Source organism: Nematolebias whitei, chromosome 21, assembly GCF_014905685.2.
Source record: "Nematolebias whitei isolate Nwh7 chromosome 21, NemWhi1, whole genome shotgun sequence".
In the NCBI taxonomy this organism is placed as follows: domain Eukaryota; kingdom Metazoa; phylum Chordata; class Actinopteri; order Cyprinodontiformes; family Rivulidae; genus Nematolebias; species Nematolebias whitei.
In genome coordinates, this window is record NC_056518.1 from 19923601 (window position 1) to 19937191 (window position 13591).

The following is a 13591-nucleotide window of genomic DNA, read 5'->3' on the forward strand; positions in this document are numbered from 1 at the left end:
ACTGCAAAATGCCAAATTAGTCAAGCCGGATATACATCAAAATAAAACAAAAATTCATGAGGGGCTTCACCCACTTCATCAACCACGTGCTTGCGCGCCATTGTTCAGGCCTGTTCAGTCCGCCATGAAAAAAAAAACTAGGCCACAACAAAAGCAGCAAAACTCGTTGGTATTGGCCTAATAAATCATCAAAAATCCACTTTACCTGCCGCGATAAGCTTCATGGCGTGTGTGAACGATGAATCCAGGCTGTCCTTCTCAGCCAGCAGCTCCGGGAGGTACTTGGTGTCTTCCATTTTGATTTTCTGTTGCCGAGCTCGACTATGGCGGACTCAAGAGTTGCTCCTGTTTTAGCACTCAATTTACTCGAAACTAGCTGTGGCGATTGGTTCTACGAGCGATATTTTACTCCAGCGTTGTTGTTTAAGCAAAAATAATAATAATTGATGGACAAAGCAGCGACAGTGACCGAATACGGAGCAGCGATCCCGGCCGGCGCCTTCCTCCACGTCGATGGCTGTGCTCTGCTTGGCAGACAAAGGAAGGATGGCGCAGGAGCATTTCAGACCGCGAGGGAAGTTACGTCACTTCCGGGCCCAAGATGAGGTGAAATTTAAGAACACTGAATGCAGACATTATAATCTTGAACCTCAACAGTTTTCTTTTTCTTTCTTTATTGAAACGTTTTTTTCTTCTTCTTCCAAATAATATGTATGAAAGACCATTTGTGCCGCTTTGATAAAAAAAAAAAGTCATAATTAGGAGAAACTATCTTAGTTGTGACTTCGCATCACTAAATATTATCTCAAAACTATGACTTAACATGGAATAATTACAAGACAGTATCTTATAATTATACTTCACGGACCATAATTAGCAGCACTGTGGCGCAATCGGTAGAGCTATCCCCTCTCAGCGAGGTCGCCGGTTCAAATCCTGGCCAGGGACCTTCTGGGTGGAGTTTGCATGTTCTCTCTGTGTATGCGTGGGTTTTCTCCAGGTACTCCGGTTTCCTCCCACAGACTAAAAACTTGCATTGATAACTCTAAGACCCTGTACACACGTAGCCGGATATCAGGAAAACCGAAAAAATTCCTGTGCTTGAAACGTGCTAAATAAAATAATAATAATAAATCAACTCTTAATGACAAAGTTTTAGTACAGGCTTATGGGAAATATAAGCTTCAGTTGCTGAGTAACCTAAGGTGTTTTGAAGTTGCAATAACTTGATAATTTGAGCAACACAGTGACAATGTGAATTTCACTGGGCAAAAGAGATAAAATATTCACAACAAGGGCGCTTTGCAACCTACCGAATGGTACAGAGATGTTAGCGCTGATTTAAAGAAACGTCTGCTCTTTTGAACCACATTTAATAATCATTTCCATCAGTGGGAGGCACTTCACACTTGTAGCTATTTCCATTACTGTCTAAATTTAATAAAAAAATTGGAATCATTTCACAAAATTGACAACACTTTTACATATTATTCAAAATGTAGACTTTATTTTAAAGCACCAAAAATTATTTAATTAAACCTCAAAGCATTTGTATCATAAATTAGAATAACAAAGTATTATTACTGTTGACAAATATAATAAAACTCATCGTTCTAAATCTGATTTATTAAAAGAACGGCTAAATAAACATCTTGGTTATTACAGGAAATGTACTTCCAGTGTATCGTTGCTTTTGGTTTGTTTACATTCGATATTCCTCTGATTTCCAAGATGACACGTTGGTGACGTTTCAAATTCTTTAAAATAACTTTCAGAGAGTTAGTAAAAGGTTCACTAACTGTAAAACAGATATTCCTAGTTAATAATCAGTGCCTGAAATAAAAAGGCCACTTGACAAGGCTGTAAACATTTACATTTTCAATGAACCAGGACTGTGACCCGTCTCCACCGGTGTCCTCAAATATCAATGATGGCAAATATTTCTGGTTTTTCTTTATCATAGATCTGCATGGCGGAGTATGTGATGGCTTTCACCTCAGTTCCCTTAAAAGACAACACGTGACAAAAAAAAGGCTTCAATAATCCACATCTTTTTCAGATTTTTTTTGGTATAAATACAGTTCTGTGGACTGGCCTACCTGTGGATGCTTTGCCAAAGAAAATTCTTCACCCCATCTTTTTAAAGACGGCAGAAAACAGGAGTTCTACGTTATTATAAATATGAAATCTTTGACTATTCTTCACACATGTGCTGTCATTAAGATGCAATGTATTTCAGCAGTCACCCGTAAATGCATATAATTACAAACAGTACAAACCCATGAGATGGTCTTAAACAACAACAAAACAACTCATTAAAAGGACCCACATGTTAATCATTAAAGCTCCAGCCATAAGAAGGCAAATCTGGTTGAGCAAAAAGATATATTCACTGTAAGTTTGTAAAAAGGGGGGCCAAACTTACCCAATCGAGCGAATCTTGAAATGCATTCTGTCAAGGGATAAAACTTTGACTTCCTAATAAACAAAAACAGCACAGGCTTTAAACACAAAATACATAAAAACTGATGTGTGGTATTAAAGTTCATGTTCTGTGGAGCATGGGTGCCAGTGATTCTGTCATGAACAAATCATTCAATTTGGAAAAATCGATGGTCTGAACTTGGAAACGACAGAGGTCGTTCTCCAACAGATGTATTCAGTGTTAGTGTCATAAAGAGCACTTCATGCCTTTTACACTTTCACTTCACGACAGCTCATCTGACACAGCTTAAATATTTACTGAATAGCCATAAAATGTCATATGTCACTTTAGTGTTTTCCGTCTCTCTAGCTATGTATTCATGCATCTATCCCTTCATCTTTCTATAAGAGTTTGTGGCCATATTGTTTGGGAGTGAATGGTTAACCCAATTAAGGAGTTCCTTAAATAGAATTTGTGGAATTTGCAATGTGAAGCATCTCTATAATGTCATATATCTAAATTAGTAATTAGATGGGGTAAACATAGACAATAAAAACACTTTTTAAGGGTTTTACTGATCAAAAATAACTGTTTGTAACCTAACCTGATTGTAACAGTTGCATATGCTGAACATTATATTGTCTGGGAAAAGCTGCATCATTTTACTATTTCCTTTCCTGATTATATCAAAGACAGCAAAATCAGATTGATTGCATTTAAAGCAAGCCTTTTGAAGGACTTTACTTCTTAGAGCGTTTTACTTGTGACCGATATCAGCCAACATATGTTAGCATACGTGAACAGCCTGAAAACAAAGAAATAAAGACTACACATACTCACCCTCGGGACAAAGAACAGATCGGCACTAAACTTGTATAACCAATCGTCTAAAAAGTGGAAAAGGAGAGACTCCATATCATCACCTTTTGAGGAAAAATAATTAAATGCAATTAGTTGTACAGATTTTAAAACGGTATGTACCAGTATATATGCTGATGATACAACTATTTACGTGTCTTCTGATAGCTTGGATGAAGTAAATATGGTATTACAACAAGTGCTACTGTCTATTTCTGAGCGGGTAATGGACAACAAGTTAACACTGAATGTTTCAAAAACAAAGTGGGTTCTAAATATTTTGTAAGACAAACTCAAAAGTTGCAAATCTTTGTACAAAAACAATCAATAGAACAAGTTGAAGAGGCTAAGCCACTGGGAGTCATAATAGACAAAACTTGTTCATGGTCTAATAAGATTGTGACTAAGATGAGCAGAAACGTTGCTATAATCTGGCGTAATGCACATTTTATGTCTCTGGAAATAAGAAAATTAGTAATACAGTCTTTAGTTCTTTGTCAACTTCAATATCGTTCAGTCGTTTGGTCAAGTGCTTCAAAAAACATCTGGATAAACTGCAGATATTTCAAAATAAAGCTGCAAGGCTCAATGTCATTTTAGAACAAACGTTGATTTCACGCATCGATGCCTGGCACGGATGAAAGTTCGTGACAGACTAGCATGCAGCCTTCTCCCCTCTTTACACAAAATTTGGACTTCACATAAACCGTTTAGCCTTTTCTCCCAGTTGTTACCCACCTGCAATAAACATGCTTTTAACACTAGACGAGCCCCTGCTGTTACTTTTATATTACCTCTGTCTAGGACTAATGCTTTCAAAAGAACAGCTCTGTATCGAGCAATTTCTGTAATTACATTAATTGCTGGTCATGTTAATTTTAAAAAGAATCTTTAAAAAAAAAAAAAAACTAATAGATAATGAAATAAAACTGAATTGACAAAATTATAAATTTACAATGGAAATTAAAAAAGTTTGTTAACTTTGGAATTGGTGCATGTTTGTGTTTTTAATTCATGTGTGTTTTAAAGTATTTTGTCATTTTGTAATGCTTGTAAAAATTTTGTTTTTGAGATGGTTGATTTGAATTTTTATATTGTGAATTAGTTTTTATCTTAGGTATTTTATTATGTCTTTTCATATGTTTGTAAAAGCATGATTTAATTGCAATGTTTTGGGTGTGGACCCCAGGAAGAATAGTCTCTGCTATGGTAGAAACTAATGGGGATCCTTAAATAAACAAATCTGTGTTATTGACATGGTAGTGGCTACAAAACTGCACAACTGTGGGCTGTTCCTGGTAGCCAGGGGTTAGACAGCACCAAAAGTGGTCCAGGGATGAACAGCAAACCAAGCATGAGCAGGTTCATGGCAGTCTAATGCACAAGTAAAACAAATTTATGGTCACTGAAGAGCTCCTGTTGAACAAATAATTAAAAACAATTAATACTGGTTAAATAGGACTGTGCTTTACATGGTAAGGGGCTGCATACTCACAGAATTATCAACCCAGTTGGCGTTTTGATCTTTTTGTTCAACAACCTGCTTGGAGGCTTTGCGTCTCATATTTTTACATTAGTGCTGACCACATATCATCCTTAATTGCATTCTCTGAGGTTAATGGTCAGGCATAGAGAAATGTACGTATGACCATGGTTTATGTTGCATTCTCACCCTCTGATTCCACTTCAACAGTATCGAGTGGTTCCACCGTCTCTGTATCCGTCATGTAGCCAAACATCCCCATTGCACACTGCTCGAAGGCTTCCTCCAAGGAGTGTCCCCAGGAGTGAATTCTGGTAAGATAAAGTACATAAAATAATCTAAGTGAGCACTAAACATTAGATAAATATTACAGAATCTAACAAAGGTAAGTCATACTTACTGTACATCTGCTGTGTGGTCCAAGTCTGAAATAAAACACAAGTTGACATGATTGGTTAATTGAATCTTGTGGATCCATTAAATAATTGAGGTAATTACGAAGATTATCTATGAAACTTAATTAAGATGCTTAACTTTATGGTAAATAATCAAATAATCAAACCATCTAACTATAACCCAAGTCACACTAAGCTCAAGTTGAGGAGTTGTGTTGATATTGCATCAGGGAAAGCAGCTAAGCTAACAGCGTTTTAATAATTATTTCTGACTTACATTCATATTTTTTGTTGATCGGTGGGTATTTTGATTTGGTAGCTTTCTGTTCGTCTGTCAGATCAAGTTGACGGTCGTCCATTGTAGCTTAAAGTTAATCTTAAGTTTGAAAAGACTGTTTTTATCTACACCATAGTTTCGATGTGCGACAAGTCCACTGCTGCGTTCAATGTCAAACTCAAGCGTTGTTAATTTCCACAACACTTACGTCAAAACAAATCAAACTGCGAAAAACGAGTAAAGAAAACAACTCGTACTAGATTTACTATGTTTCTGTTAGCTGAAAAAGATAAGCTTCTATTCAAGTAAGTAAAAAATGTCCATAATATAATAAAGTACATTGTCTGGCGTTTGACTTAATTAAGAACAACAAAGGAATCATTTTGCGTGGCATTTAAACTGACTTTTAGAAATTATAATGGAATAGTTCCATTTTGGTTAGGAAATGTTCCTTAAGTTACAGACTAATAAATACAACTTTGTGTTACATTTTAAAACTGACGTTGATAATTCTGATTTTCCAGGTTTAATTTAAGGCACCACAAAGAGGCGGTTCCGGAAGTAGTAACACGCTGACGTCACGACTTCCTGCCGGATTCGCTGTTTTGATTGGCCAGTGCTGTTCTACGGAGTTGGCGCCATTGCAGTGCTTCGCGCTGTCTTCTTTGCGTTCTCCCAAGAAATACCTCTTTTTGCTGCGTGAATTAGCTAATCAGCTGCGGCGCAATGACCGATAAAGACGGTAAGCAGACCACAGTTTCCAAATTAGATGATTAAATGGGACTTTTTCCTCGTCCAGTGTGAATAAATAGCTGAAGTCCGGGTGGACTGGTTGTGGTTGGCGCTTTTGCCAGCGTCTCCCTTCATTGTTACAGAGCTGCATGCTAGCTGTTAGCCGCTAACGCGTTGGCGACACCGGGACTTTTAATTTATTAATATAGAATTCCGATCAACGTTGATTTATATTTTGAGTACATGTATTTTTGAACTGACGTCGTTTGCAGTAATAAAATCATCATATTCAGTAGTAAAAAATACAAACCTGACTAATGGTAGCCCTCCATTATGGCTATTTTCATGCCTCTATTACACGTATGTTCTTAATCATGATAGGTTTGAGTGTTTTCTAACATTAAGTGGCATATTTTTCTGCAGCTGCATTTGATGATGCTGTGGAGGAAAGGGTGATCAATGAGGAGTACAAGATCTGGAAGAAGAACACCCCATTCCTCTATGATCTGGTCATGACTCATGCCCTGGAGTGGCCCAGCCTCACAGCTCAGTGGCTCCCAGATGTCACCAGGTGAGAATAGGAATGTGTTGAACCTTATTATGAAACACAAGACGTGGAGTCGTGTGTGTGTGTGTGTGTGTGTGTGTGTATAACTGTCATGTCGATATCCACAGACCGGAGGGAAAGGACTACAGCGTGCACAGGCTGGTTTTAGGGACACACACGTCTGATGAGCAGAATCACCTCGTAATCGCCAGCGTTCAGCTCCCAAATGATGATGCCCAGTTTGATGCCTCTCACTATGACAGTGAGAAAGGTGGTGAGGGACATTCTGCATGTCTTGTGTTGTAACGCATTGCACCATCTGATATCTTGTTTTAATCATTTTGACAGCACATGCATAATGTTATGTTGTCTTTTGTTGCAGAGTTTGGAGGCTTTGGTTCTGTAAGTGGAAAAATAGAGATTGAGATCAAGATTAACCACGAGGGAGAGGTGAACAGAGCTCGTTACATGCCTCAGAATCCGTGCATCATCGCCACCAAGACTCCCACTAGCGATGTACTGGTTTTTGATTACACAAAACACCCCTCGAAACCAGGTAATATGCTGCCAAATGCATGTTCTTCGTTTCCAAAGGTGTACAGCAAGTGTTGTGTCTAACTTTATGTCTTCTTGTTTAAGACCCATCCGGAGAATGCACCCCAGATCTGCGTCTCAGGGGCCATCAGAAAGAGGGGTACGGACTCTCCTGGAACCCAAACCTCAGCGGATGCCTCCTAAGTGCTTCTGATGACCATGTAAGAAATCACCAAACGTACAAGTTTTTTTTTTTTTATGTATATTATTCACTATTGTTACAAATAGTAGTTTTACAATATGTTGCATTTTTGTCCTTGTCAGACTATATGTCTGTGGGATATCAGCACAGTTCCCAAAGAGGGGAAGATTGTGGATGCCAAAACGATCTTCACAGGCCACACTGCTGTGGTGGAGGACGTCTCCTGGCATTTGCTCCACGAATCGCTCTTTGGATCTGTGGCGGATGACCAGAAACTTATGATGTAAGAAGCTACAAACATGTAATCCAGACCGCTGTGGAATTTGAGCTTTTACTTGAACAGTTGTGGCTTTTGTTTGTGGAACAGCTGGGACACACGGTCCAACAACACCTCCAAACCGAGCCACGCAGTGGACGCTCACACCGCCGAGGTCAACTGCCTGTCCTTTAATCCCTACAGCGAGTTCATCCTGGCCACCGGCTCCGCTGATAAGGTGGGCGCACGTTCCGTAGAACCGTCCAGCTGATTGCTGTCGTTTTTGTTTCTGCTGATTAAAATTTCCTGGCTGCTTTTATTTACAGACCGTAGCGCTTTGGGACCTGAGGAACCTGAAGCTGAAACTTCACTCATTTGAATCTCACAAGGACGAGATCTTCCAGGTAAGACTTGAACAAGTGTGGGTAAAGTCTTCAGTGAATCTGTGTAAGTGTATTAATAGCAGCTCTCTAGTATTGAATAAATAAAGTGATGTTTTTTCTCTTAGTCAGCTCGATATAGGGGCACATGAACTACCGGTACTTTTGCACAGTCTTCAGCTTTAGCCTGTTTCATAGTTTTGAGGAACTTTGTGGCAGAAACGTTACACGCTCATCGGTCGTCTCCTTACAGGTTCAGTGGTCTCCTCACAACGAAACCATCCTTGCCTCCAGCGGCACTGACCGGCGTCTCAACGTCTGGGATCTCAGCAAGATCGGAGAGGAGCAGTCGCCAGAAGATGCTGAGGACGGTCCTCCAGAGCTGCTGGTGAGTGAAGATGGTAAACCGACGCCATAGTTCTGCTTCAATTACATCCCAGTGAGAGTTCCATGTCCTCCTGCTTTGTTTCTCTTTAGTTCATCCATGGTGGACACACAGCAAAGATCTCTGACTTTTCCTGGAACCCCAACGAGCCGTGGGTCATCTGTTCGGTATCGGAGGACAACATCATGCAAGTGTGGCAAATGGTGAGTTTTATCACGGATGTGCCACGTCCTGAGAATAATAATGAGTTAATTTATGTGCACCGTTTGTTCCACAGGCTGAGAATATCTACAACGACGAGGACCCGGAGGGTGCTGCGGATTCAGAGGTGCAGGCATAAGGCTGATTTTCACCTCTCTCCTCTTGACCTGCTTATGAAATGGATCCTGGCGCGAGCGCTGCACTTACAAACCAACAAATCTTTTTAGAACCATCCTGTGCAGCGGATTTTGTAGAAAGCAAAAGAACTGCACTGTCGTTGTGTTGTGACATATTTAAAATGTTTCACTCTAATTTTTTAATTATTGTTATTTTTTCCCCCAAAATCAACTCTGGCTTGTAAAGAAACCGTCACAGACGTACATGTGGGCTATCGTTAAAGGTTGTAATTTGATTAATTTTATTATTTTTTTTATCGTTAGTTGTACCGAAAACAAGTCTACAGTGATCCATTTTGAAAACAGCTGTACATACTGTAGGTTCTCCTTTGTTGGCTTTTTGTAGTTGAATTTTCCAGAGTGCGTGTTGTCCTTTGTATGTCCTTTGTATGTTTTAATTTCTGCGTTTCGTTTGTTTCTGTGCTACATCTGATCTTTTGTGTACTTAAGTATATTCATAATAAAATATTTACAGTAAAGCTGTATGCTTTGTTTCTTGACGGTGCATGTTACAGATTAAATTGCAAACAAGATGATTTCATTAAAACGGGTTTGGACCGTGCAGCAAATGATGAAATTGAAATGTTTGATCCGTTTAGGAGGAATTCTCCAGCGATTGTTGGTCTGCTGCTGAGCTGTTAGTGGGCTCATCCTTTGCTCTGCAAAACAAAAGTGCTCGTTAGTCGTTCACTTTTCAGGTAAATCTGAACGGATTCAAACAAAAAATATACCTCAGTATCATGAGCTCTGTTTTAAGGCTGTTTGTGAGTTGCTCCAAATCGTTTCTAGATTGTTTCTGTTCTTCAAACTCCACCTGAAGCTCTGTCAGCGTCTCCTGTGCTTTCTGCTCCATCTCCTGTGGGAACAATCAAAATGTCACCACACCTCTGCTTCTTATTCCCCGTCTTGCAGAGCAGCCGTACCTGCTGATGTGCGATGCTCTCCTCCCTCTCCGTTTCCATAAGTTGAATCTTTCTCTCCAGAAAGGATCTCTGCATCTCCAGTCTCTGCGTGTCCTGTATCAGGGGTCCCAGGCGGGCTCTCAGGTCTGTCACCTGCTCCCTGCAGTTCCTCACCGATTCCTCTCCAATCTGCCTCCTCTTCAGCAGGGCCATGAGCCGAGGCTCGTACCAGCCCTCCAGGGCCCTCGCGCTGCCGCTGAGCCGCCGCTGCAGGCTGATGGAAGCCCGCCGGCACTGGCCGACGTCGCTCATGGCCCTGGGTCTGCGGGGCCTCGAGGCCTGATCCCGGATGGAGTTCAGCTGGTTCTGATGATCATCCTGCAGCTGGGATAACTCCTGGGTCAGATGCTGGAGGTGGACCTTCAGCTCCTCCTGTAAGTAAATGGAAAATGGCACAGAAGAGTACGTTGTCGTATTTTTCAGACTATAACCTTTAATTTTCTCAAAAACCAACAGTTAGATTTATAATCCGGTGCACTTTATGTATTAATTCTGGTTGTGCTTACTGACCTCGAACTGATTTTATGTGGTACATAGTGCCCAAAAATCTGTCAAAATGTTTTAGTTTTGCTTAATGCGCCTTATAGTTAAAAAAGACTGTAAATTAGAAGTAAAATTATTTGACTTGTATAGCAGATTAGCTCTGCCCTGGGATTAGTAATGCACATTTAAAAGCAGGTCAGTGTCGTGTACTATATGTTTACAATATTCTACACAGATCAATATAATTGTATCATGTGTAGAAGTAACTGAAAAAAAATGAGTTGATTTCCTTTTACCCAGACTTGTCACATTGTTTGCTATAATATTGTTGCATTTATCTTTATGTGGACACATTTAAATGCAACTTTTTATGTGCAGGCAGTTTACATACTGTACGTTCACACATGTACATATAAACACAAATGCATACATATATTCATAAAAATACACAATTCCTAAGGCATGGGTTGCGTCAGGAAGAGCATATGGTGTGAAACAACAGAGAAAAACACAGTTCACGTACAAATACATATTCATATTCTTACATAAACACAAACATACACACCTTTGTTTTTTTTATGTCACCTGGTCAGAGACCCTCTCCTACCCTGAACTATGTCAAAAAACTAATTTTTGAACCGCGTCATGTTTGGCGTTGCTTTAGCTGTATTTAATCAATGTCAAATGCAACTCTGCCCAGAAATTATATATTTTTACAACTATAGAAAGCAGTTTTTATATATTGCCACAGGGAGTAGGTTTTGTAATGATTTTTAAAATTTATTCATTCAACCTTTATTTAAACGGGTAAATCACATTGAGCCTCGAAGACTCATTTACAAGCGAGACCTGTTTGTATACATTTCATTATTATGCATTTATTCATTTAATTTTGTCACATTCCGTCCTCCATATGTTTGGACAGACAATAAATGAATCAGATTTGTGAATTTTAAAAGTATTTGCATGATTCCTTTATCTGATTTAGTAAATTATCCCATCTTTATGGCTCGGTTCTCCAATATGGTTCATGTAGATAATGTATTTTTATTTTTTATATGAGTTGCTGCATACCTCTGCACATCACTTCAGATATGATTCCACCAATTCACAGTTTAACATGGACTGATTATTTATCAATCCTTTACCTCACTGAGTTATTGAGAATTTCATTTAAAAACAAATTGTTACCTGCGTCACAGCAGACTGAGCCACCTCGTACTGCTGTGCTGCCAGGGTCACCTGGCTCTGGATGCAGCCTCTGGCCGTGGTGAACAGTTTCCTCTTCACCTGCAGCACTTCCACCTGAACAGCCTTATAATCCAGCTGAGCCAGGGCGAGCCGCCTCTGTGCATCCACCAGCTTCTCTCTGAGGAGCTCCACCACCTGCAGCATGGGTTCCCGCAGAGCGAGCAGCTCCTGGATCAGCTCGTCTCTCTGCTTCTCCAGATGAGACACTTGCTGGGTCCAGTGCTCAAAACGTTGCCCCAGAGCGTTCATGCCTGCCTGGTCCATCTTTAACCAACTGTGTAGGGTGGGTTCATGTTTAGAGACGTCCTCCATGTTTTTACCATCCTCTGCTGGTCTTCGACTGCTCATGATGAGCTGTAAACAAGAAGGAAACAAGCTGATGTCACTTATCTACTAACATTATACATTAACTCACAACAATAAGGTTCTATCATCTTTTTTTTTTAGTTTACTTAGTGTGATTAACTCATCAACCGCTGTCTGCACTGCCATTAACAACAGTTTCAACATAAGTTGTACTTACTTTCTTATTTTTGAAGATAATAGTTCAGAAGTTTCTGTCTTTGAGTAGAGTTTGCTTTTAGTAGCTCTTTGCTGTGTGTGTGTGTCTCCAGAAAAACACAACCGCCTTTTCTGTTTATTAATAACACTGAAGGCACTCGGGGAAATTCAATCCAAGACTTGCTCGTGAGATTTTTAACTGTGTCAGTACTTAGAACAGACTTGCTTAAAGGCCCTGAATGCACCATGCCTAGACCAATGTGTGCCAAAGTAAACTATATTTAGACAGACTGACAGCCTGCTTTTATGTGCATGGAAGTGGGCAGCATTGTGCTTCTTTAAATCCCAAACCGGCCTCGAACAGCTCTGGTGTAAGCAGCTGTGAGCACCTGTAAAGTTTGCATGAGCACATTTGCTTTAAACTTTTTGCATAATTTCTATGAAACTTCACATACATGAAAACGAGCACAAAGAAAGAAAAATACTTTAGAACAAGGGAGTAAAGGGAAAAGACAAGTAACAGTGTTTCTATATCTGCTGTGTCTGCGGTGCTGTTTATTTAAAGCGTGGCAAAGATGTGTGAAATTAATTTTGTTACAATATATGTATGTGTTATGGGTGACTCAGCTGCTACCACACCCATTTATTGCTCAGTGTCTGTAAAAATGACAGATAGGCCTACAGCCTTTTTTTTTTTGTTTGCTACGTTTGCATGGTTGTGGCAGCCTTTGATTTCAAAAGTTGTAAATAAAATATAATTAAATGCTGATTCAGAATTCACATTATTATTTTTGAGAAATTTGGCAGATTTTGTTAGTCATCCAAATGATTGACAACCCAGGGTCCAGTCCAGGAAGCAGACACTCCTCTCTGCTGCTTCTCTGTTACCCACCCAAACCACAGTGCCAGCTTGCACACAGCCCAAATTAAATAAACCAAAAATCAGCTCTAAAAACACAAATCATAAAAATCTTATTAAAATAAACACAATTACTTTACCAGAACAACATAATAAAATCATTGAATGTGGATTATTGAACATCAGATCTTTCCTCTACCTATTTATGATCGGGCTGCTGTTTATTATACCATATTATTTTACATTATTAGTATTTAGCGTATATCATATCTTTTAGCATACCATTTGGCATTCGTTTAGCATATATCTTGGTGTATCTCTTAAATTGTTATATACTGTTCATTTTCACACATTATATTTTTGCTATTTTTGTGTGTAGCTGGGACACTGAGTACATAATTTTATTCAACCTCATGTATCACATGTGATGTGAATGACAATAAACTTGAATTGAACTTGAACTGTTAGTAAATGATTTTATAACCGATCATAATACTGATTTATTATGTCTGACAGAAACCTGTCTACAACAAACGAGTACATTTTGATTTTTTATTTCTCCTCAGATGCAGTTCCTCTTATAGACACTAGATGTCCCCACAGCACCAGGCGGCAATCACAGCTGCAGCTCCTTTACTCGCCACTAGATGTCCCTACAGAACAGGGCGGCCTTCGTGTCTGCAG

General features: G+C 39.4%; 4 protein-coding genes across 5 annotated transcripts in view; 1 reads left to right on the forward strand and 3 right to left on the reverse strand.

The window, feature by feature from the left end:
* Positions 1-570, reverse strand: part of khdrbs1a (KH domain containing, RNA binding, signal transduction associated 1a) — a 5160-nt gene extending 4590 nt beyond the window's left edge. For both annotated transcript variants that reach the window (XR_005187655.1, XM_037695079.1), the window contains exon 1: positions 206-570. Coding sequence is in view for 1 of the 2 variants with exons in the window: in XM_037695079.1 (XP_037551007.1) it covers positions 206-296 (91 nt within the window). In the remaining variant the exon portion in view is untranslated. The remainder of the gene's footprint in view (positions 1-205) is intronic.
* A 1021-nt stretch (positions 571-1591) lies between these two features.
* Positions 1592-5612, reverse strand: zbtb8os (zinc finger and BTB domain containing 8 opposite strand). The gene is made up of 7 exons (XM_037695081.1): positions 5439-5612; positions 5167-5191; positions 4956-5077; positions 3266-3348; positions 2426-2478; positions 2100-2136; positions 1592-2004 (listed from the first exon to the last, which is right to left on the reverse strand). Exons 1-7 carry the CDS (start codon positions 5518-5520, stop codon positions 1918-1920), a joined length of 489 nt encoding a protein of 162 aa, XP_037551009.1. The 5' UTR covers positions 5521-5612; the 3' UTR covers positions 1592-1917.
* A 450-nt stretch (positions 5613-6062) lies between these two features.
* Positions 6063-9109, forward strand: LOC119427383 (histone-binding protein RBBP4). Its single transcript, XM_037694987.1, has 11 exons — positions 6063-6180; positions 6594-6741; positions 6846-6991; positions 7100-7273; positions 7357-7472; positions 7576-7736; positions 7821-7947; positions 8036-8113; positions 8343-8477; positions 8567-8677; positions 8752-9109. Exons 1-11 carry the CDS (start codon positions 6165-6167, stop codon positions 8812-8814), a joined length of 1275 nt encoding a protein of 424 aa, XP_037550915.1. The 5' UTR covers positions 6063-6164; the 3' UTR covers positions 8815-9109.
* Positions 9110-9218: 109 nt separating this feature from the next.
* Positions 9219-12148, reverse strand: LOC119427384 (syncoilin-like). The gene is made up of 5 exons (XM_037694989.1): positions 12071-12148; positions 11488-11901; positions 9775-10185; positions 9583-9707; positions 9219-9510 (listed from the first exon to the last, which is right to left on the reverse strand). The coding sequence occupies exons 2-5, from the start codon at positions 11893-11895 to the stop codon at positions 9447-9449; spliced, it is 1008 nt and encodes a 335-aa protein (XP_037550917.1). The 5' UTR covers positions 11896-11901; positions 12071-12148; the 3' UTR covers positions 9219-9446.
* Between the last annotated feature and the right edge of the window lie 1443 nt (positions 12149-13591).

Coding starts and splice junctions, on each gene's coding strand:
- zbtb8os (XM_037695081.1), bottom strand. CDS start 5,520: ATGGACGACCGTCAACTTGATCTGACAGACGAACAGAAAGCTACCAAA. Junction 2,479..3,265: donor ATCTGTTCTTTGTCCCGAGG/GTGAGTATGTGT, acceptor TTTGTTTATTAG/GAAGTCAAAGTTTTATCCCT. Junction 2,005..2,099: donor CTTTGGCAAAGCATCCACAG/GTAGGCCAGTCC, acceptor TTGTCTTTTAAG/GGAACTGAGGTGAAAGCCAT.
- LOC119427383 (XM_037694987.1), top strand. Junction 6,742..6,845: donor TGGCTCCCAGATGTCACCAG/GTGAGAATAGGA, acceptor CGATATCCACAG/ACCGGAGGGAAAGGACTACA. Junction 7,737..7,820: donor GATGACCAGAAACTTATGAT/GTAAGAAGCTAC, acceptor TTTGTGGAACAG/CTGGGACACACGGTCCAACA.
- LOC119427384 (XM_037694989.1), bottom strand. CDS start 11,895: ATGAGCAGTCGAAGACCAGCAGAGGATGGTAAAAACATGGAGGACGTC. Junction 10,186..11,487: donor CTCAGTCTGCTGTGACGCAG/GTAACAATTTGT, acceptor ATTTACTTACAG/GAGGAGCTGAAGGTCCACCT. Junction 9,511..9,582: donor ACAGAGCTCATGATACTGAG/GTATATTTTTTG, acceptor TTTGTTTTGCAG/AGCAAAGGATGAGCCCACTA.